Genomic DNA, 22,779 nt, shown 5'->3' with positions numbered 1-22,779 from the left:
TTGTTAGAGTTGAATAATGAGAATTTATGAGCACAATGTTCTCTCTCTTCCAAACTTATTCTTTTCAAAGTAGGTGCAATTTTACATGTTTCCCTACAGCCGCACCTGATCGACGCTCCATGAGTTCAAACAGTGTTTTTTGAAGAAGAAGATCATGACGCAAGTTCGAGAACGAGATTTCAAAAACTTTTAGGTAGAAGAGAGGATAGTTATAAAGGAAATACGCGAATGTTTTTGAAAATTCTTCTATCAAAAAGAAAATTTCAATTTCTCATTTTTTAGAAGAAAATTAAAATTTCACATTTTTAGTTGTTTAAAATTTTTTTTTAAAATTTCAAAAATTGAAATTCTTCATAAAAAAACATACAAGCAATGAATTTTAGATTAAAGAAATTCAAATTCTCTGATAAATTACTTTTCTCAATTAAAATTCTCTATCCAAACATGAAATGAAAAAAAAGAAGTACAAAGTGAGATGTTTTTTAGGTTATTTGATAGGAAAGAAAGTTAAAAAAAGAGAAATAAATTATATATTAAATGACATAGACATTCCAAATAAAAAATATACAAAAAATGTATTTTTTATTTTATTTTGATATGTTGAGTGTGCATAATAACTTATGTAAATATCTAAATCTTATTTAAACAAGTAGTTAGTAAAATGGATCAATATGAACTCCGTTTAAGTGGAGACGACAATGGTTTAGTTGGAAGTTGTCTTTGGTGGATTTTTTGGGGGACATGAATGGGATGGGTTTGTAGTGTCATCAACAAGACTTGTTGCTTTGGAAAAATGGGTCAACAAGATTATACTCAACCAAAGAAGCTTAGAACATCTTTAATGGGAGATCTTGAGCTAAATTCTTCATCTCAAGATTTCCTCTTCACCAGATCTCACATTAGAGAGACCTTAAGATCTCTACACTAAAGGTTGGATTCTTGTAGAAGAACCCTGAATTTTTTTTTTTTTAAAAAAAAACAATTTTTTATTATATCTCTCCCTAAGCGATTGAGGAGGGAACCAACAAATGGAAAGAAAATGGATGAACAAAATAAAAGGAACAACAATGAATTATATGCAAAATAATTCGTCCCTTTGCACAATTTTTTTTTTAAAGTTCTCAAACTTTTCCTCTAATGTCACTAACCAATTCTACTAGGTTTCGTATGCCTCCCAATAGTTCTAGTAATTCACAAACTCCTTCCAATAATGAAGTTGAAATACAATTTTCTACCTAAGTTGGGCTAGAAAATATCACACTAAAGGAAAGAGGAGAAAATTCTACAAAAAAAAAAATGAAGAGTTTACATTTCAATTGAAGACGATACACTTCTCATTGATTCATGACTTAATATCTCAATGGATCCAATAGTCAATAATGATCAAGCAAGAGACTATTTTTTGTTAAGAGTAACAAAAAATTACAAGAATTTTCATGATAATATACAAAAGAAAACATTGAATCAAGTAAAATCTCGATGGCAAAAAATTAATGTTGGTGTTCAAAAGTTTAATGATCATTACAAGCAAACTATTGATTTGAAGAGATTGAGTTACACGAAAAATGATGTCATGATACATGCATATGTCATTTGGAAGAAAAATAAGGAAAGCAATTTTACTTTAGCATGTGTGACAGCTGCTAAAAGATAAGCTTAAATGGTTACAACAATGCACAAAAATTTGTTCAAAAAAGAACAAAGGTTTCTGCTTCCAAGAATTACTCGTCATCAGTCCAGACACCGATACACCATCACGAATTCCCAGTCAATGGAACAAAAGGTAGCCAAGAAGAAGCCAGAAATCCACCATAAACTGCTCCAAGATCCCAAAATAAGATGCATTATTAAAGATGCTCATAATGCCTTGGCTCCGGTCAATGAACCTGTTGACTCCTCTTTTTTTTTTTGTAAACAATTATGGAAATTGAAACAGCGCGTTAAATGTTTACACTTTACAGGTTAACTTTTTTTGTTTAATGAATTTAAATGTGAGAATGCATATACACAACATAGATACTAAATTTTAAATGTGAAATATAAAGATAAATACTTTAATACTTAAACCTATAAATATTCGGTACTAATGTCTTGATGACCTAAAAAAACCCAACCTATTATCACAGCTCATCAAGATGCCGATTGCAAGGACTTGCAAATTGCAATGCTCCACATATAAAATGTTCAACAATCTTTAATTTAAAAATCAATATATTAAGATATGGAAGGTTTTCGTAATGCACATGTCAAACATTAAGTCACGACTACATGGCATACTTATATATTATGTTATAATATTTTTTTTCATAATAACTCAATTTATAGTATATTTTAATTGAATAAATAACATTTAAAGTAATAGTTTTATAGTTATATCTAGCTCACACTTGAGATAAATTATAAAGTAATGAAAAGAATCAGGTAAATAAGATAAACTTATTCTATCTTAACTCATCAAATGATGGATGAAAATAAAATATAATAACAGATTATCCTATTGTATCTTATTCCTTGACACCAAATGACCCTAAAACAACTTCTCATTTAATTGATTTCTCTTCTAATTTAGAAGTGACACCAAAATTTATGGTTTATAATAAATTCCAACATGTTAGAGTGTTGCTAACACTCTTGTTCAAGGATACAACCAAACTATTTATTCTGAACCCACTAATCAGTCCAAAACTCTAGAGTCAGATCCATGCATTGCAAAATCTGTAAACCCATAATTTTCCACTTATTGAACTGCAAACCAGCTTTGGTCCATATAGTATTCATATAGTATTCAGGCTAGCACCAACTAAATATGAATAAAACCCATTTAAACAATTTTTGCAGGGCTGATATGTTTTATAACTTGTGCAGCAAGTGTGCTAGAACTATTCCCCCACCTGGTACAACATATAGCAACTTAAACCTTATGTCACTGGAGAGGATCTTAACCATTAAAATTATTAAATTTACTTTATTAAAAATACTACAAACTAATATTGAAAAATAATAGATCGATGAGATGCATTCAATTGACACTTGTGTTAAAATTCAACAGGTGAACCCTTCCCAGTTCCTAACCACGGATATATTACCAGCAGTTAGACAACTTATTTTAGCTCAAATATGAAATACTCCTAGTGCATATAGAAAGTCCCATTATCAAGCCTACATTTGCAAAAACTATTTAAAAAAATCGAATATACAAAACATCAGCATCATGGCAATCAAATGATGGCAATAACTGAATTGATTACCAAAAGCATATGGATGCATACAGTACAATGGATCTCAACGCCTTAAAAATTCATACACTTTTGGGTTTGCATCAACAAATTTCTAGAACTATACTCAGTTTCTGCTGAGCATTCTTTCACCAAAGACTATACAATTCATACTGTTGAAGAAATACTATGAATACCAGAACAAGTATAAAAAAAGCCAACCTGGCCAACTTTTACAATGTCCTGTCCAGATTTTTTCCCAAACAAGGATAAGTTCACGCATGAGATATGAACAAACATAAAAGTGATTAGTTTGAAATTGAGGTTTCAAGCGGGAACTCTTCATAAACTATCCATTTTATATGACTCTGCACAATTTATTTTTTAAACGCTTAAATCAACAACATTTCTAGCAGATCTTTCACAAAAAATGAACAAGTATAAACCAGGAGCAAATAAAACATACATACATTAAACAAGTGAATAGTTAGAAGATATAGTTAGCCACAAAACCCCCCACTTGCCCATCATGAATCAATCCTTGCTATGCTTCAAGGTACTCTATTAGTATAAGAAAAATGGATCCAGGCAGCACTCTTGTTCAATTGCATGCTCACTTGCTCTAAACATCAATTCTCCAAGTCATCAATGAATGAAACCATATTGCACTGATAAGAAAACATCAAAGACCTTGTAAATTAAAACTAAAAATCAATCAACAATATGAATTATGACAGGAAGGCTTTTTGCCAGAGAACACAGAAAGCAAAACTGCAAGACATACATCCTATTTAACATAAACTAATATGTAATTGCTCACAGCAAGCAAGATTGCGATCGTGATTTGCAAAAAGAAGTTGATGAACTAAGAATTGCATTCATTAAGACCATACAATACAATCAAAAATCATGTAAAATTCAGTTAAAAGAAGAATGATCAGAGTAACAAAATAACCCAGTAACAACTGAGTGTGTACGGTACAGTACAGCTCCTCTAGTGAAAGTGACATTTTGAGTGAGAACAAGATCAAATTTTTTCTATCCCGCACAATACATTTATCAGAATTGCAAAACAAAAACACAAAAACTAAACATACACACAGTATTCCAGTATTGACACATCTCTAACAGTAGATGCAGTAGCTAGCAAGGTGATTGAAGAACCTGATATTTAGTTATATAGCCAGATTGCTTCAAAGCTCAAATTCTTCATCCCTAAGCGCAATCTCGGCAGCCTCTTCTTCCTCTTCGTCGAGCACAAAGTACTCATTCTTCTCCACAGGCCTAAACATATAGAACATGACAACATAAAACGCGAGACTAGCAGCCTCCTCGGCGAGATTACTAACCCACTGGTATTTGTAAGCGGCAATGGTCTTCAACGCAAAGACCACAATGCGGGTGAAATACAAGTACCCAATGACAACAATGTAGAACTGCCTGAAGAGGGTCAACTTGGCCAGGTTCCTGGCTGCCTTCCCGTCGGTCTTGGAGGTCTCCCTGAGCGACCTGATGGACCACACAATAGGGAAAATGATGGCGCAGCAGCAGATAATGTCAACAAGCAGGAAGACCTGGTTCCAAGTAACCCAATCCTTGATGAAGGGACCGGTTTCGCCGATGACGACGGAGGCAACGTTGGCGAGGACCTGGAGAGGGATGACGATCATGAGGACCTTCTTCTCGCGCTCCTGGAGGAAGGGTTTGAGGAAGGACCAGCCAGTGCCGACCAGGACGATGACGGTGAAGAGGAGGACGACGCGGATGAACTGGAAGATGTAGAAGAGGACGTCCCAGCCGTGCGGGGTGCCGGTGACCTTTACGTAGTGCTTGTCCTCGGCGGCGCAGAGGAGGTTGAGGGCCTTCATGAGGAGGAGCGCCGCCATGAGGAGGTGGATCCGGTGGAGTGAGAGCTTGTTGGAGTAGCAGATGTAAATCCACAGGGCAAGGAAGGCGAAGTAGGCGACGGAGAAGAGAGAGAAGAGAGTGGGGAGATGGGTTTGGCCGGCGGAGAGGTAGTCGCGGGAGTGTTCGGAATCGGCGTCGAGGTTGTAGAGCTCGGTGTGGACGAGCATGGAGACGGAGGTTTCGGGGGCGCAGTTGGCGAAGAAGATGGAGTATTCGTTGGGGATTGTGACGGGGTAGGTGTAGTTGGCGGTGGCCGCGGGAGGGGGAGAGAGTTTGCGGAAGGTGAAGAGGTGCATGGTGTAGCGGGAGTCGAGGACGCAGAAGCTAGGGTTTTGCTGGATCTCGGTCAGGACTTGGAGGAGGGACTCTTCGCTCAGAAGAAAAAACCCTAATCGTGAAGGATCAGGCTGGGACCCACCTGAGGCTACCACGGAGACGGAGGAGACCGCGATCGACACGTGGCCGGAGTGGGTGAAGCCGAATTTCTCCAGCAGGATCATGGGGCGGGTGTCGGAGGTTATGCTGAGGGTTTTGATCTCTGCGGTTGATGGGGAAATGAAGAAGAGGAGGAGGACGAGGGCGGCGGCGGCGGTGGTGGAGGCGGATTTGCCCATTTTGGAGCGGTGAATTGTTGGGAAAGGAGAGGATCGGTGAGCTGAGGGTTCAACCGTTGAAGAAAACGAGTGTTGTTGGAGTGTGGTGGAAGGCAAATACGGTCGCAGTGGCGATGATTGCGATGTGGAAGATTTGCCGTTTCTTAAACGACGTCGTGCTTACTAAGTCCTCCTTTCCTCGCACTGCCTTGGCGGAGTTACCGAATTTTGCTACGCGGAAAGGAATGTTGGAGGGGCCAATATTTTGCATTGGGCCTTGGCCCAGTATAGCCCAAATTCTTGCTCCGGCTGTACAGTACGGTCAATAGTATACTCGAAATTTTGCAATTATTTTTTTTCTGTAACATTTTATGAGAAAAAATGTTATGTATTGAAATCATACAAAATTTTATAAAATCATTTAATCACGATCTACTAATTTATTGACTTTTAAAATAATTATTTTAAAATAATTTAAATAATTGAATAACAGCGTAAAATTATTTTTTATTTTAAATGATAATAACTTTGATTATTACAGTAATGATATCAAACACATAATTAATTTTACACATTATAATCTTAACCATTAGAATAGTAACTATTTTATAATTTTACAATAACTAATATTAATCATTATTATTATAACAATCAATTTTAGAAAGAATCAACTTTAAAATATACATGTATATACGTAAGAAATTTCAAGAGAGAAAATCAGGACTTTGTTAGTCCCATCTAGATCTATCTGAATTTATGAGGTAAAATTAAACATACTTACACATATAGTTAACCATATATATGATGGTCGAGAATGGCATGAGACTATTAATCAAGACAAAATTAATTATTATAGTAAGATATTTCAGTAACCTCTTAAACCTATTTTATTAATCACATATCAATAATATTAGGGTCGGTTAAGGTATATTTTTATAATATGAATGTGTTAGTAAATTATAATTAAATATTATTTTAAAAATATATTAATGATATAACTTGTTAATACAATCCTATTAAAAAAATTAAATGTGTATACACTAACAAATTCCATCAATAATTATATATAATTACACTCATAATTCGATGGATCAAACATTTCCTATACTCCACATAATACAGTAGATTACTAGATTTGCGAACAAAAGGTTAAGCATGATTGCATGAAGGAACAGTAGAATGTGAAGGGCAAACAATTAATAAAGTAAGTGTAGTAAGAGATTAAGAAAAGAAAAAACATAACAAAAACAGAAACAACTAGCGCGACAGATACTTGAAGCACAGATGAAGTTCTATGGGAGGGGGAAGAACGTGCTCTTGGTAATTATCCCGCTTCAAGTTCTGGTCAATGTCATTTTGGTTGTTCTTCACAAGATCACAAGACACTATGTAAAGGATTTGGTTAATTGAAGCCTAGTTAAGAGATATAAGTTTAGTGTAACGGTGAAGGGAAAAAAAAATCATGATTCGAATTCTCCCATTAGTAAAAACTAATAATACTCATAATTAATTAAAAAAAATATTGAAGCCAGCAAATATGTTATTTTTTAAAAATCTATGTAACTTTTTTTCATTGTTTGTCGTTATATTTTTATTTTTAGTTTTAGCTTTTATAAAATTATTGTTTCTATTTTTTATCCCTGTAATTTTTCTCTCATTTGTAGTTCCCATCATGATTTTCTTTCTTCGTTTATGTATTTAATTTTTCATTTTTTATATAGTCCTTACAAATTTATCTGTTTTCATTTTTATTCATTCTATTGCAACACTAACATGACATTGATGACCTGATACATTTTACTAACGTTACATTATTGACTAAAAGTAAAAGATTTAAAATTTAAAGTGATGATTTAAAAATAAAATAAAATTAAAGAGATATTGTAACATTATGTTTTTTCATAAAATAAATAAAAATAATTTCATTTAAAAATTAAAAGAATTTTTAAAAATTAAATAAATGAGAGAAAATGATTTATGTTAATTAAAATAAAAAATTTATAATATTAAAAATAAATAGAATAAAATGATGTTTTAGAAATTAAATACATATTTTAATTAGTTATTTATTTAATGAAAGAGTAAAATAGAGTTTTTTTTTATAAAATTATAAAATAAACAAAAATAGAGTAAATGATAGCATCAGGGTACCCTAGCTATAACTAAAGTATATTTTTTTTTTCTCAAATTCGTTTTCTTTTATTCATTTTTCAAAATTTTCTTTTTTTTTCTTGCATACACCCAAACTCGTCCCAGTAAAATTATAATTATGGATTCGCTAACCGTTGGATCATCATGCAATTTAGATACCACCTTTGGAACTCATTTTTCACATTTACAACATTAGGATTTGTGAAATAATGTTTACAGAGAGAGAAATGTTCATCGCATGGAGACAATGAAATTGGGGCTTCATCCCTTCCCATTTTCTCTAACACTTGAAAATCCTAACATAATAATTCGAGGAAAAGCTTGAGGAATTTTAGGGAACCACTAGAGACATTTAGGGGTGGGTAAACGGGCTCAGGTCCATGGACTGGCCGCGGGGCCCGCAGTCCGTGCGGGTTACGGACCAATTTTTTTAAACGGTTCATAGTTATGTCATATTTTTGGGCCCGCCCCGCTTAATCCGTGGACTATGCGGGTTTGGCCCACGAGGTCCGCGGGTTGCCCGCAGCCCGTATTAAGTTTGATTTATGTGACTTTGACCCAATTATATTAGGTTTGATTTTCTCTTTTTCACTTTAAACTTTAAATATATTAGATAAGATAAAGATTTAAAGATAAAAATAAAAGATTTAAATTAAAAGATGATAAAGATAAAAAGAATAAGATAAGATAAATAAAAGATTAAGATAAAAAAGATAAGTGATAACATGCTAAAAATCTTCCTTTTGATATTTTCTCAACCTTTTTTTCTTTTAATTTATCTTTTTCATATCTGCAAGTCATAAATAATAAAAATATCAATTCTTATCATTTAAACCAAAAATAATTGTTAAATAAATATTTTTAAAGATATTTCAATATATTTTTATTATAAAAAATAGCTCACATCACATATGGACAAAGCTCAAGCTACTTCAAATATGGAATCATTTATTGTTAGAGATATTTAAATTTCATATTTTAGATTTATTGCTTGGATTTTCTTTTGTTAAGATATTATTTATTTTATTGATGTAATTGACTAATTATTGAGATTTTATTTTAATTTGTATTGAACTTAATTTCATTGTATTGTATTTTTATTAAAATTGAAATTCTTTTAAAATTAGGCCCGCAGATCGGCCCATTTGACCCGCGGGGTCCACGGGGTGGGGGCGGATCAATTTATTTGGTCCGTGTAAGAAACGGGGCGGACTGGCCCGATCCGCTGCCAATGCGGGCTTATGCAGGCGGGCCTTACACGGGGTGGACTGGCCCGCTTACCCACCCCTAGAGACATTGTTATCACTGTCGCACTACACATGTGAGCCCGCTTAGAGATAAGGAATGAATTTATTGTAATTGGGATTAGAATGAACATGTGTAGGAATCCTTAGAGGATCAAATTGATATTTATTTTGGAATGTTTATTATATTGTAATTCTGTCTTTACAATTATAATCACGAGATTATTATGTTTGACTGACCAATTGATGTCCTGATGCAAATTGATTGATAAAATTCAGTAATTTTGGTATTTTCGTGTTTTTGAACCTATGATTTTGATTCTTTTGATTTTGATATAATGATTATGTGAAATTCTTTGAGAGGTTTCACTTCTCATGTTGTGAGAAGCATTTCTATATAATTTATTTGTATTTTGGACAATATTTACTAGATTAGCGTGAGAATTAAATTGTTGGAAATATTTTTTTTGTCATGTTTTGGTCTCATAAACTTATTAAGTGTTGATGATTATAACACATATATATATGTATATGAATTGTTAAAATAAATTAGGAATTAATAGTTCAAATAATAAAATTAAACTGAAGGAAATTAATATATTTAGATTCAATGATAAATACTTTTAATGTGTCTTTAGTTTAATTATTTATTAACTTTTTTAGTTCAAACTAATATAGTTCGATTTAATATATACATGTTTTGTGCCATGTAAATATTAATATTTATGGGATGTGTATATGATTTATGAGGTGTGATAACATGTTGCGTTGGGATTATAACATTGTGACTGAGATTGAGTGTATGTAATAAATTAAGTATGTGTTGAATTGTAAGATACATGTATATTAAAATTTTGTATGTATTGAGTTATGAGTTATGAACTGCACAATCACATAACTATAAGATCCTTTAAGGGTAACGAGTTAAAACGCGATGAATTTTATGATGGGCTCCACTATGGGAACCTGATGGCTCCACTATAGGAACCTGACAAGTTGAATCATTTTGAGGCGCAACAAGTTAAAATGATTTTGAAAACAATTGAGTAATTGTGTGTATTGCATAGTTCAAACTCCAGTGACACATATATGATTTTAAATGACTATTTTAAATGAGATGATCAGTCATATGAACATACCATATTAATGTTATTACTGTGTGATATGTATATGATGCATGAGGCATGATAACGTGATGTCTTAGGATTATGAAAGTGTGATAAACTGTGTAAGTGACAAGTTGTGTGTGTTAAATTGTGAGATCACATGTGTATTGAGATATTGTGTGCACTGAGTTATGAATTAGGTATCGTATAATCACATGATCGTAAGACCCTTTAAGAGCGACGAGTTTGTTAAAATGTTTTATGAGTTGAACTTGAATCAAAAGGGAGTAGCCCTGGCAGACTTTTTTAAAGTCTAGACCTTGAGGGTAAATACACCCGGTTTGAGTACTCCTTTGAGCTTGTGCCGATCCCACATGGTTAGAGCATTCTTGCAAAACAAAACGTGATCCTTACTGGTCTTCCTATGATTTTACCAAGTGAGAGTGACCTGACTTACCAGTGTATAGTTTATCTTATCTTCCTATGTATAGTTTTTCACTGACATGGTACCACATTGCATATAGGATTAAGTCCTAGTGTATATGTTGCATAACGTCTGTGTAATGATCATTGTGATTTGTTACATGATAGTGGGTAATGAATTGTGTGAGTGTGAGATGTTGTGTTGTTCTGAACACATGTTTAATGTGAAGGTGTGAAATGTGATTTTGTGATTAAATCACTAGGACAAGTAATGTTACGCAATGAGTGATAAAATGATGTGAATTGTGCTAAGTTGAATTTGTTATATTTATATGTGTGTGTATGTTTCCATTTATCTTTACCTGTTTATGAATTTGATAACTCACTTCCTGTGAGTTGTTTGTGTTTAAATCATATGATCTCAAACCTTGTGTTAGTGGAAACAAATGGTTAGGTGGATGACTCTAAAGAATCTCTTGTTAAAGGACATTGAGACACAATGCTTTGATAGGATGTGATATTGGAGCATGAGTTTCTGCATTAATTGCATGAAGTTCTAGACATGCAATTTTTATTATTTTTGTTTCACATGCTGAGTCTTTAGTTCATTCTTTGAAGTTTTGGACGACATTGTTTTGAGCAAAAAATGTTTTCATACCCTTAATTGATAAATTTTTTATTTGGTGATTAACGCAAATGTGAACCTTCTACCCACGTGAATTCCTTTATGTTTATTGAATAAAATTATTTTATGTAATTCTACATTTTCATGTATTTTATTATATAAATATGTATATCAAAGTAACATGTGTTACAATTTATTTTTAAAAAAAATACTAAATTACAATGATGGAAAACTTAATTAAGTTTTTTTCGTTGATAAAATCAAACAGAAAAAAAGGAATACATTTCCTTTCTTTCTATGCCTTGAATAAATACTTTTTATATTATTATTTATGAATATTTAAAAATAAATTTGTTGATTTTTAAGAATTATTTAAAAAAATATCAAGAATAGTGTAAATTGTTTTACACTAATAACACATGTCTATTAAACATATGGAAATTAATATTCTTTTCATTTTTTTATATTAAATGAAACTGGAGATAGATTAAAAATAAAGAAACTAAAATTTACAATGAAAGATTAAATAGAAAGAATTTTTAATTAACATGTATTATTCTTGTAAATTTTTTTATATCATCCACTACTAAAAATAAACCTTTATACAAATTTTAAAATAGTTGTTATATGAATTAATAAACAAAATTATTATATATAATGAATTAATGATGAATGATGTTGTAAAAAATAGTATTTATTATTTGTTATACATAAAAATATCATGTCATACTTCTAGATTGGTCGTATTAATAGTTCGGCCAACGGAGAGACCATACAATGTGGAAAACTTAATATAGAAGAAGACAAGAAATCTTCCTAATTATCATCATAATTTCTTGTGGATGGCAAAATTGGCATATGCATATGGAGACAGAGAACATGGCACACGTTAAATAATTTATAATTCCAAGCTGTTTTCTCATCTGTTTTTTTCTTCTTCTTCCCTGAACCGTCACCTAACGCATCACGTGGTCAACGCGTGCGTATTTAAAAATTGTCAAAAGTCCCAAACAAGCCATAAAAAATAGTAATATTCCGAAAGAGAAATGAGAATAAACAACCTTCCCAGCGGATTCATGAATGGATTAGTGATGGGTGTTTATGAACCGTCTTGTTGCATTAGTTTGTCTCAACATGAAGATACTATGGATTCGCTGTATTTTGTAAACAAGTTGACAATATGTTTTAATTGAATTTTATATTTTATATTTAAATTTCCGTTTTTAATTATATATTATTAATAAAAATTTACTTGATATAGAGGATATTATATTTATATTGATTATTTATTCTAAAATATATATGGTGATATATATTTTAATTTTAGTTTTTAACCGTAACAGATATCAACTGAATCTGAAGAAAATTATGAGAAGCTTTATAGAATTATTATAAGGCCATGTCATTAGAAATTGATTCTTATGATCGAAGTTATATACTTTATATATTGGTGAAGAAGGGTATATATTATAGTTACAAATTGAACTAACCTAAACTCATTTAAGAAGACTTGAGTTGAGTTTGAGTTTAAATAATTGATATTATCAAAATTTTGAGTAGAATAAAAGTTAGGATAAAATTATTAAAGTTTGCCATCTAATTACTTCCAAAATTAATAAAAAAAAATAAGCTAGTGTAATCTAAGAGTTTATGATTATCTTTTTTTTCTTCCCATTAGTATGGAATATTTAGTAATTATTAATGAATAATTTTTACTGAAAAATTAAATTGATCATTTTTAATGAAATTTTCTTTAAATCACATTTTATTATTTACAAAACTTGAATTTTAGATCTATTTATTAGATTCAAGACTAGTTTCACTTGAACTAGTAATATGTTGGTAGATTGTTTTTGTTTTGTTAATACACCTTGATTTAAAATGAATTTTAATAAGTTTAAATCTAAACAAAGAAAAAAGTTTAGCATTATATTTAAATTTGATGTATTAATGAACAAGTTCTTAGTCGACCTACAAAAATAATGAAAAAAATATCAAAATTTCATATAATATTAAAAAGATAATCTCACATTAAATCATTTTTAATCACGTTAAAAACATCCAAAACTCTCTATCATTCATTCTTAATCATCTATTGACAGAATAGTTATAACAAAGATTATAATTTCTGGCCTATTAATATCCTAAGACATCATAGAAATTCCTACAAGGTAGATGGTAAAATTTGTAATTAGGTTAGAGTTGCTTGGAAGGCTTGTAAGAACACTTATATAGGTATATATTTTTTAAAAATTTATATCTTTAATAATCTTATATTAATAATAACCCTTGCTAAATTAATTAATAACATTTTACATAGTATGAAAATATTTTTACATTAATATTATTTATTTTAAAATATTTATTTTAAAATGTACATTATAAAATAAATGTTAATTCTAATTTTGTATTTCTTCAATATATAATTCAATTATGTAGTACAAAAATATTAAAGAATTCTTTAATTTTAATTAATGGAATTATATTAAAGTTTAAATAATCATATAATATTTTTTAATCAATGCTGTGTTAACAAGTCAAACAAACCATGGAACAAAACACTGGGTGGTCGGTGTTGTGGTTCGTCCATGCTGAAGCACGAAAACCAACGAAAATGACCAAAAAGCCCCGCGCACGATTCGTTATTATACATTATCCGCCAAGTTAATTCCCGTAATATGACTGCAAAAATGGAGTAATTGAGGATTTATCGTCGTGGGAAGTAACTATTTAATGCGTGGAGTGAAAAGGGTTGGTTCTGAAGCCGGGATTTTTCTGGTATCCAAATCCTTCAGAAGTTCAAACCTCGAAGCCTCCACTAAAAAAATTGACAACGACCTTGGAGAAGGGAGGTGGAGGATTCAGAACATCAAATGGTTAAAGCAACAATTTAAGAACAACATTACATAAAAGAAAGGGAAGAAAAACCGGAATCGCCATCAAGTTTTTGAGTCCCCAAATTGCTTTTTATAATTTTTTTTATGAATCTGTAAGTACCCTCTTTCTATATTGATTTTCTGTTTTCAACTTTGGATTTTCAGTCCTCCCCTTTTATTTTTCTCCATATGGGTTGGAAAAGTCATTTTTTTGTTTTTGTTTTTTGTACATTAAATTGGTCATTGTGTATTTATGTTTTTGTTAAATTTGTTTTTTTTAAATAAATTATATTTGTGTTTGCCATGCAGTGGTATTTTTTATCAGGAACCATAATCCGTGGAAAGAGACAAAAGTTGGAGGAATTATTTATATATGGCGTTTGGGTTGTTATGTTTGGAAGCAAGGCTTAAATTTTGAGGTCTGTATTTTTTTTTTTTTTTTTGGGCTCTCTTTCTGTAGAAGAAAAAAAAAAATGAATGTTGTAGGCAAAGTTGGAAGCTTGATAACTCAAGGTGTGTACTCAGTTGCTACCCCTTTTCACCCATTTGGTGGGGCTGTTGATGTGATTGTTGTTCAGCAACAAGATGGGACATTTCGAAGCACGCCTTGGTATGTTCGGTTTGGTAAATTTCAGGGTGTTCTCAAAGGTGCGGAGAAGTTTGTTAGGATAAATGTTAATGGTGTTGAGGCCAATTTTCATATGTATCTTGACAATTCGGGGGAGGCTTATTTTTTGAAGGAGGTGGATGATGATAAAGGAGTTGATTCGATTGAGGCTGTTCAAGATTCTATTGACAAAAAGAATGGCTATTTGATTAATGTTCATAGACTTGATCATAGCATCTCGGATTCTGGGGTGCTTCGGTTGAAAGATGAGAGTGATTCCTTGGTTGTGTCTCAACTTCAAAGGGCAGAATCCGACATTGATAGGAGATTTTATGAATTCCCGGATGATCGATCTTCTTTAGAAGATTCAGTTGAGTTGTCAGAATATGAGTCTAATTCATATGAGAGCCTAGAGGGAGACAATTTTGGGGAGTCACAGGGTTCACATCCAGAGATGGTCTTGGTGAGTGTTGACGGTCATATATTGACTGCCCCTATCTCAGAATCAGAGCAGGCTGAGGAGAATGTGCAGTTAAAAACTCCTCAATTTCATCTGGGACCGGGTGAAGAGACTGACTTATGTGAAGGCAACGGAGAGTTTAGTACTGGTGAAAATGCTTGGGCTGCTGGTTATATTAATCAGTTGGGTGCTCAAACAACTAATGTCCAACCCAGACTTTGCGACACTAATGGTGATGATAATACTTCTAAGCTTTTGCTTAAACTTTGTCAAGGAGAGGAAGCACATATCTGTGAAGCACAGGATACCTTGGAGATTAAAAATCAAGATCATATAAAAACTGATTCAAAAGGGGCTGCATCAGGTATCAAGAGGGAGAATGTTTTCAAAAGCTATTTGGAGCTACAAGATTTTGGTCAGCAGGCTGGAAATGCTGATTTACAAGATATAGGTTCTTCATTGGAGATTCAAAATTCAGCAGAGGAATCTAATGCAAGTTGTCCTGTAGTTGATGAAAATGAACAAGAGAGCATTGCAATATCTAAAAACGGTGATGAGTTATCACCTCATAGTGGTTCTACTTCTTCTAATGGCCATAGATCTCTGAAATCAGAGTTGGAAATTCAAGAGGTTGAGAAAAATGCATCTGGAAAAATTGAAACTGCTTCTGGCTCTCATTCTGTTACTACTGATACTGAACAGAATGATGAACATGTTGACAAGTCAGTATCAAATGATGAGTTAGATGAGAGTCAACAAACCCCTGCACTCAAAGATGTTAGGGCTACAAGTGAGGTGGTGGAGCCTCAAACAGAAACTTCAAATAAAGGGGATCAAAGCCATTTGGGTTTGGGTAAGACCAGTGCTGCAAATGATTTGCACTTGGATTCTGCAATTATTTATTCAATATTAATAAGCTGTTTATTTACTTTCATTTATCTTATAATTTGCAGGATTTGAGATGTCCCTTTGTGGTCATGAACTTAAGGTGGGCATGGGTTCAATAGCGGCTGCTGAAGTGTTTGAAGCACATCGCATATCTGTAGTTGACTTCACAAGTTCTGCTCCATCAATAATTAAAAATCAAAATCTTGTTATCAAGTTTAAAGAGAGGTACATGACATGGGAAAAGGCTGCTCCTCTTGTTCTTGGAATGGCTGTTTATGGTTTAGATTTACCTGTTGAGTCCAAAGATACAATTCCTGTGGAACAGGATCATGCATTGAAGTCCAGGGATGATGATCTGGGATCATCTTCGTCTGGACGCAGATGGAGACTTTGGCCTATTCCTTTTCGGAAGGTCAAAACATTTGAGCATACTAATAGCAACTCATCAAATGAGGAGGTATTTCTAGATTCTGAGTCTGGATCTCTGATAGAACCAACTCCAACATCCAGTACCCAGGGATCTTCTCATAAGCAATTTCTAAGAACAAATGTTCCCACTACTGAGCAGATAGCATCCTTAAATCTCAAAGAGGGTCAAAATTTGGTAACCTTCAGTTTCTCCACAAGGGTTCTTGGAACACAACAGGTTTTGACATTCATTGACTGTCTAAGTTCCTGTATTAAGTTATATACAATGGTTGACTTTTGTTTGAGAGAAATTTTAATTGCATAACAGGTTGATGCTCATATTTATTTATGGAAGTGGAATGCAAGAATTGTAATTTCAGACGTTGATGGAACTATTACCAAGTAAGGCTACTTCACCATTGGTGTTTTTCTTTACAATTCTGTTCTCCATTTAAGTGGATGTATATTTTAGATGAAATCCCTGTATGTGTCTCCATAATGCAAATTTTGGTAATCGCTGATGCTATTGAGACTGTTACAAAGTGCAAGACAATAGAGAAGAGGGTCTGGATGTAGTTATTCATCGTCTTGGAGTGGATGACTTTTAGACAGAGTGGATGAACCAAAACATCCGTCATTAGCTTGTGCACATCCTATTAAAATTCCATTGCTGATCCTTTGACTAAATATTGTGCAAATTTGTAGTTTTTATTTTTTTTTCATTGTCTGGCCATGATGGTTGTGTTAGGAACTGCATCAGATAGGAAAAGGTATATAGAGAAAGAATGAAACCATCTTTATTGATGACTCCTTTTCGGAACAATGACTTAAAACAGTAGATAAAATCTGAATGGTAGTTAGTTAGTTACAGATATCTGGGCTTTTAGAGCCTGCCTAACTTCTTACAACTTCCTCCAAAAGTGACTCCTTCCCCTGCCTTCATTCTATTTATATTAGCATAACTACCTCAATTCTTAGCTAACTCTCCAGTTTACAAAGCATCATTAAGAGAGGTGTCTGCACAATAATTGGGCCTAACTCTATTTCTCCTGTGGTATAGCTTCTTAATGGGAGGTCTAACAGATTGCACAATTCTGGGGGTTTTCTTTTAGAAATTTTTTCCCATACCAAATTTGTCTCTGTTATTTATAGATTAGGGATGTGAAAAAAAAGTTAATTTAAACCAAGCATGTATCGTCCTTGATTGCTGACTTTTAGGCGGCTCTCACACTATGACACTTTACACAGTGATATTTCACTCAACATCCTTGTTGGTAAGAACTCTTCACCGGTCAGAACTCTCTGTAGGTAGCTCTTTTTGATACCTCGACAGCCAACTCTGACATTGCCCGACTACTCTCAAGATCATTGACTGTGTCCACAAACCAATACGAGACTTTTCAGCGTGCTTTGTTCTCGCTCACATGTTTTTTTGGAAAACTTCTGAAAAGGTCACCCATCCTATAACTACTTCAAGTCATCCACGCTTAATTGTGGGGTTCTTAAATGATGTGTTACCGAAAAGTAGATGCATTTTGTTGGTATAGGTAGTAGCTATTAATTCCTTTAAATTATTCTCAATTGTACAGTCTCATTTTTACAGTTTCTAGATCCCTCTCATTCTGGTGTGATTCGTTCCAAGTGTTACAAAATACATTTAAAAATTAACAAATACTGTTAACAGTTTTAAGCCTAACTGGTTTAATACTTAACAAATGGTTTGGTTATCCATTTCTAAAAACTGGTTTTGGTTTTACACCAATTAGTTTTTAACTAAAACCGGTTATAAATCCATTTTTCTTTTAAGAATTCATTTTTAAAAGTAATTTTAAATCAGTTTGGGCCAGTTTGGGCCATTTTTAAAATAAGTTTCAGTTTTAAAACTGGTTTTCTAGTCAGTTTTGAATTAAAAATCAGTTTTGATCCAAACCCAGTTTTGTTCGTACATCGCTTTAATAACTGGTTTTTTAGTTTTGAAAAAATAAAGTGGTTTGGTTCAGAATTCAATCTAAATATTTGGTTTTAAATTGGATTTGTTTTGGTTTTATATACTAAACCAAACCCTAGACACCCCTATAATGTAGATGCGTGACAAATAGATGTTAAGCATGATTGCATTTGCTGATATGATTAGATAAACATGTCTGAATGGAAGTTCTGCTAAAATAATCTATGGAGGGAGTAGAAGACAGAGTTGCATTATGGTTTGAGAACCATGATAAAAACTTTGTTTTTTTTTTTCTTTCCTTTTAGGTCTGATGTTTTGGGGCAGTTCATGCCTTTAGTTGGCAAAGATTGGACACAATCTGGAGTGGCAAGGCTTTTCTGTGCTATTAAGGTATGTATATTTTTTAAAATTTGTACAGATATAGCATATGTTCATTTCAATTGGAATGGGATTGTGATGGCAAAAATTTAGTGAGGTTTGTTTGATAGATCTTATGTAAAAATATATGCACCCATAAATTTAAACGGGTTTAGAAGGAACTAAACCTTGTTCCTTTGAGCTTCGGCTTGAGATTGCTCTACAAATGAGCCTGGAGCTTGCTCAAGTCATTTTTGCTCAATCAACAAGCATAGTAGATAGTAAGGCTAATGACTAGTGAGACATGGCTCTTTTCCAGCCATTTAACTGAGATGGTACAATGTCCATAGTCTACTTTCATTACCATACAACATTAACTGCTTTCTTTTACTTTTATTTTCTTTCCTGTTTCACTTTGCATTTCATCAATATTGTTATTAAGAATTTAAGATTACATGCCTATGAATGTTTAGTTTATCTACTTTTGGTATCAACAACTTTTAATATATTATCGCATGATTCAAATGAAAAATTATTGAATGGATTAAGTGTCCAAGACTTACTCAAGGAGTAGCCCTCACCTTAGTTATTATTATTTTTCAATTTAGGACTAGGATCCCGTACATTATAGGAGAAAGAAAAAAGAAGATAAATTGAATAAAACTTTATAAGTTTAAAAATCCACTTATCTACCTAAACTTTTGAGAAACTCTTTCATCTACTCTAAAATTATAGGTGCATAAGTTAATTTTAGCTTATGGGAAAAGTTTGAATCATTTTACCTTTGTATTTCTTTCTCCTATAAGTGATATTTGATATGTTTATACAAATTGGCCCCAGATTTAAGCTTATATTTCTTTCCATTAGAATGAAAATGCAAATAAATTTTGATGGCTAATTTGTTATCAGCAGAACTTTACTATCTATCTATTGTAAAATGCAGTCTAGCATGCATGATGTTATGGTGAAGCCTATTGTTCCAATGATTTATATCTCAAGAAGATTAATGTCTAAATACTATATCTGGATTTATGTCAGGAAAATGGATACCAACTACTTTTTCTGAGTGCGCGTGCAATTGTCCAGGCATATCTAACCAGAAACTTCTTGCTTAACCTGAAACAGGTATTTAAACAACCAAGTTTTTTTATCCAGGACAATTTATCTCCAATATTAAAATTATTCTGTGCTTTTGAAGTATTTGTATCAAGGAATCAACCTATGAGTATTTTTTTATCCAATGTTAAGGTTGCGTGGCATCAACTACCTTACTAGTCTTGTGGAGGAGTATCAATCATGATTTAATATCCACAAGACATTACTTTTCTTAACTGCATATTTGGCTGTTTGATTAAGATATCATTTCATGGTAACTACCGGCAAAGATGGCATTAAGGTACCATGGGGTTTAAAAACTTTGAAACTGGAGGTGCTAAAAATTGCATGTTTGAAGGAAGGCATTAACATTAGAAAAAGAAGAAAGCAGTAAAATATTTGCCCATTTTAAATTAATTTTCTATATAGGTTGAGTTAATCGTGGAAAGGTAACATTCATATTCAAACAAACAGTAAAATCTTTTTAGTGATAAAGCAGGATCATAGATGGCTAACTGTTTGGGTTTTTACACTTCTCAGAATTTAAAATTAATTACCTTGAAAATTTCATTAAAGCACTAAAGGTAAGCTCCTGATCTGAACCAGAAGGGTGCAATTCTGACCTAATATCAAGAGGGGCTTACTCCTCTGTGGCCTTGCTTCAGTACCAAGTGTCCATGCCTGTGTGTGTTAGGGAGAGGAAAGAGACAGTAAAGATTTTCGTATTGTTTTCTTTTTATTGGTATATTTGTTTTGTTTGTCCTGAAATAGAATTGCATCGTTCTTGACAATGAAGGGATCATGTAATAATACTTTAGCTACATAAACATTGCGTGCTTGCAGGATGGAAAAACCTTACCAAATGGACCTGTGGTTATCTCACCTGATGGATTATTTCCCTCACTTTACCGTGAAGGTGGGGCACCTCTAACCTGAGATTAGTTGTGATGGATACTGCAATGTTGTCTATGTAGTTGATTGTTAGAATAAAGATTTCACTTTCTGCTAATGCACCCACGCTTTTTGTTTGATGGTTCTGTCCTTCCAATGTCACGCATACTGCTGTGAATATCATGTAATTTGTAGTGTTTGTTTGGGAAATACCTAAAATTAACTCCTCCCACCGTGACACATTTTAATGTAAAATCTATGACTGATTAATTTGGACACACATTTCAATTATGATTAACAGTTCAGAATCAATATATCAAAATCAAGTCTACCCAATTTTAAAATAAACGAGCTCGTAGTTCTTTCCTCACCCAAAAATCTACTATATTTATTCATTTAGTTGTTATACTCTGATAAACTGAAGTGAATGCTTATATCTTGAGCTTGTGCTTATCTATTTATTCATAATCATTCCCAAATTCCTTTTGCTTTATCATTTGTGAAAACTATTGACAGCCTGCTATTCATTTTTTAATTCAAGGAGTTTAATTATTTATGTAACTGATCTGTGTTTGCACCCTTTGTAATCTTTATTATTATGACTTGTCCTTTATTCCCTGGAGGTGGATTTCTGATGTCTCTGACTTGTTGTTTTGTGTGTTTGGCCCCTTTACTGATGGAAGTGATAAGAAGGGCACCTCACGAGTTCAAGATTGCTTGTTTAGAGGTAACTGCCACAACACAAAACCATGTCACTGTGATATATAACAGGGAATGTTATTGGAAGGCTTCATCTTACCGACATTATAATACATATGGCCTAAATTATTGTTATGCAGGATATCAAAAGACTTTTCCCATCTGACTATAATCCATTCTACGCTGGATTTGGCAATAGAGATACAGATGAACTTAGTTACAGAAAGATTGGAGTCCCGAAGGGCAAAATATTTATTATCAACCCTAAGGTGTTCATCCTGGACACATATTTCTGACAATTAGTATTTATTTATTTATTTTTTCTTTGTGACCAACTAAATGCCTAGGAAAACTAACAGGGTGAGGTAGCTATTAGTCACCGTATTGGTGCAAAGTCGTATACGTCATTACATACCCTCGTCAATGACATGTTTCCTCCAACTTCTTTGGTCGAGCAGGTGACTTATCATCTCCTAGCACCAGTTAGTACAATGGAATATGAACTTCACAACCAACAAAAATTGACTTTTAATTTCTGAAATATTTCAGGAGGACTACAACTCATGGAATTATTGGAAAACACCATTGCCAGATATTGATTAGTTCATTGCTTAAGATACTTAGTTCCTTTTTGATAAGGATCCGTTGGTATGGAAGTTGAAACCCTCAAAGATGTTAACCGAAAAACCAGAAATTCCTCCTACGTGACCCTTTCATGACCATAATTGATTGAAGTATCCTTCTATACAGGTTTCATTGATGGGGATGACCATGCCATTGCTTTCCTTCTTTTTGATCTGCATTAAATCCCGATTTCATTATAATCCTCCTATCAACAGAATTGTATAACATTTAGCTTACTTGTTATATTGTACTACACCTTGTATATTTTTCAATTTTCATTGGGGATGATTAGGGAATAATGGCATAGATGCTTACCAAGGCAACTTTTTCTCTAACTCAAATTTTGGGTTGGGTGGATACAGTGCATGAGTACTAAATTTGCATTTCATGCCATAATATGCAACGCTTAAGTCTTAACCCCGTATTGATATTCTTCTTTAGTTTGTCCATCATGCCTAAAAGCATTAGGAAACCAATTAGACCCTATTGGAGTAAGGAGGTAGAACAGGCATGCAACATGAAAGCCAAGGTTGTAAACTCTCTTGTTTGACATTTTATACATTGGCTTGAATTGTAGATTGTGAAAAACTTATTTGTTGCCCTCAATATTGTAATCTCAGAATGGACTACTCAATTGGCTTAATGATTTGTTTGGCTTCAA

At 32.8% G+C, this 22,779-nt stretch overlaps 2 protein-coding genes across 4 annotated transcripts; one reads left to right on the top strand and one right to left on the bottom strand.

The window, feature by feature from the left end:
* Nucleotides 1-1,535: 1,535 nt before the first annotated feature.
* Nucleotides 1,536-5,934, bottom strand: LOC100815429 (protein CANDIDATE G-PROTEIN COUPLED RECEPTOR 7). Of its 3 annotated transcripts, none has more exons than XM_003542429.4 (2): nt 4,380-5,934; nt 1,536-1,898 (listed from the first exon to the last, which is right to left on the bottom strand). In XM_003542429.4, the coding sequence occupies exon 1, from the start codon at nt 5,735-5,737 to the stop codon at nt 4,409-4,411; it is 1,329 nt and encodes a 442-aa protein (XP_003542477.1). In that variant the 5' UTR covers nt 5,738-5,934; the 3' UTR covers nt 1,536-1,898; nt 4,380-4,408. The 3 variants fall into 3 exon arrangements, with proteins under 3 accessions (XP_003542477.1, XP_006594087.1, XP_006594086.1); XM_006594024.4 differs by having other exon boundaries at nt 1,536-1,816; nt 4,380-5,920; XM_006594023.4 differs by lacking the exon at nt 1,536-1,898 and adding an exon at nt 2,523-3,883 and having other exon boundaries at nt 4,380-5,922.
* Nucleotides 5,935-13,832: 7,898 nt separating this feature from the next.
* LOC100795884 (phosphatidate phosphatase PAH1) lies at nt 13,833-22,779 on the top strand. The gene is made up of 11 exons (XM_003541349.5): nt 13,833-14,254; nt 14,451-16,061; nt 16,162-16,742; nt 16,833-16,906; nt 18,758-18,842; nt 19,848-19,934; nt 20,748-20,820; nt 21,479-21,522; nt 21,635-21,763; nt 21,854-21,952; nt 22,044-22,779. The coding sequence occupies exons 2-11, from the start codon at nt 14,615-14,617 to the stop codon at nt 22,095-22,097; spliced, it is 2,673 nt and encodes an 890-aa protein (XP_003541397.1). The 5' UTR covers nt 13,833-14,254; nt 14,451-14,614; the 3' UTR covers nt 22,098-22,779.

The sequence above is a fragment of the Glycine max genome, chromosome 13 (genome assembly GCF_000004515.6).
Source record: "Glycine max cultivar Williams 82 chromosome 13, Glycine_max_v4.0, whole genome shotgun sequence".
NCBI classification, from domain to species: domain Eukaryota; kingdom Viridiplantae; phylum Streptophyta; class Magnoliopsida; order Fabales; family Fabaceae; genus Glycine; species Glycine max.
Note: the sequence above shows the minus strand (reverse complement) of the source record. Positions and strands in the feature narration are given on the sequence as shown.

Coding starts and splice junctions, on each gene's coding strand:
- LOC100815429 (XM_003542429.4), bottom strand. CDS start 5,737: ATGGGCAAATCCGCCTCCACCACCGCCGCCGCCGCCCTCGTCCTCCTC.
- LOC100795884 (XM_003541349.5), top strand. CDS start 14,615: ATGAATGTTGTAGGCAAAGTTGGAAGCTTGATAACTCAAGGTGTGTAC. Junction 16,907..18,757: donor GTTGATGGAACTATTACCAA/GTAAGGCTACTT, acceptor CTTTCCTTTTAG/GTCTGATGTTTTGGGGCAGT. Junction 21,764..21,853: donor TATTTATTATCAACCCTAAG/GTGTTCATCCTG, acceptor GAAAACTAACAG/GGTGAGGTAGCTATTAGTCA.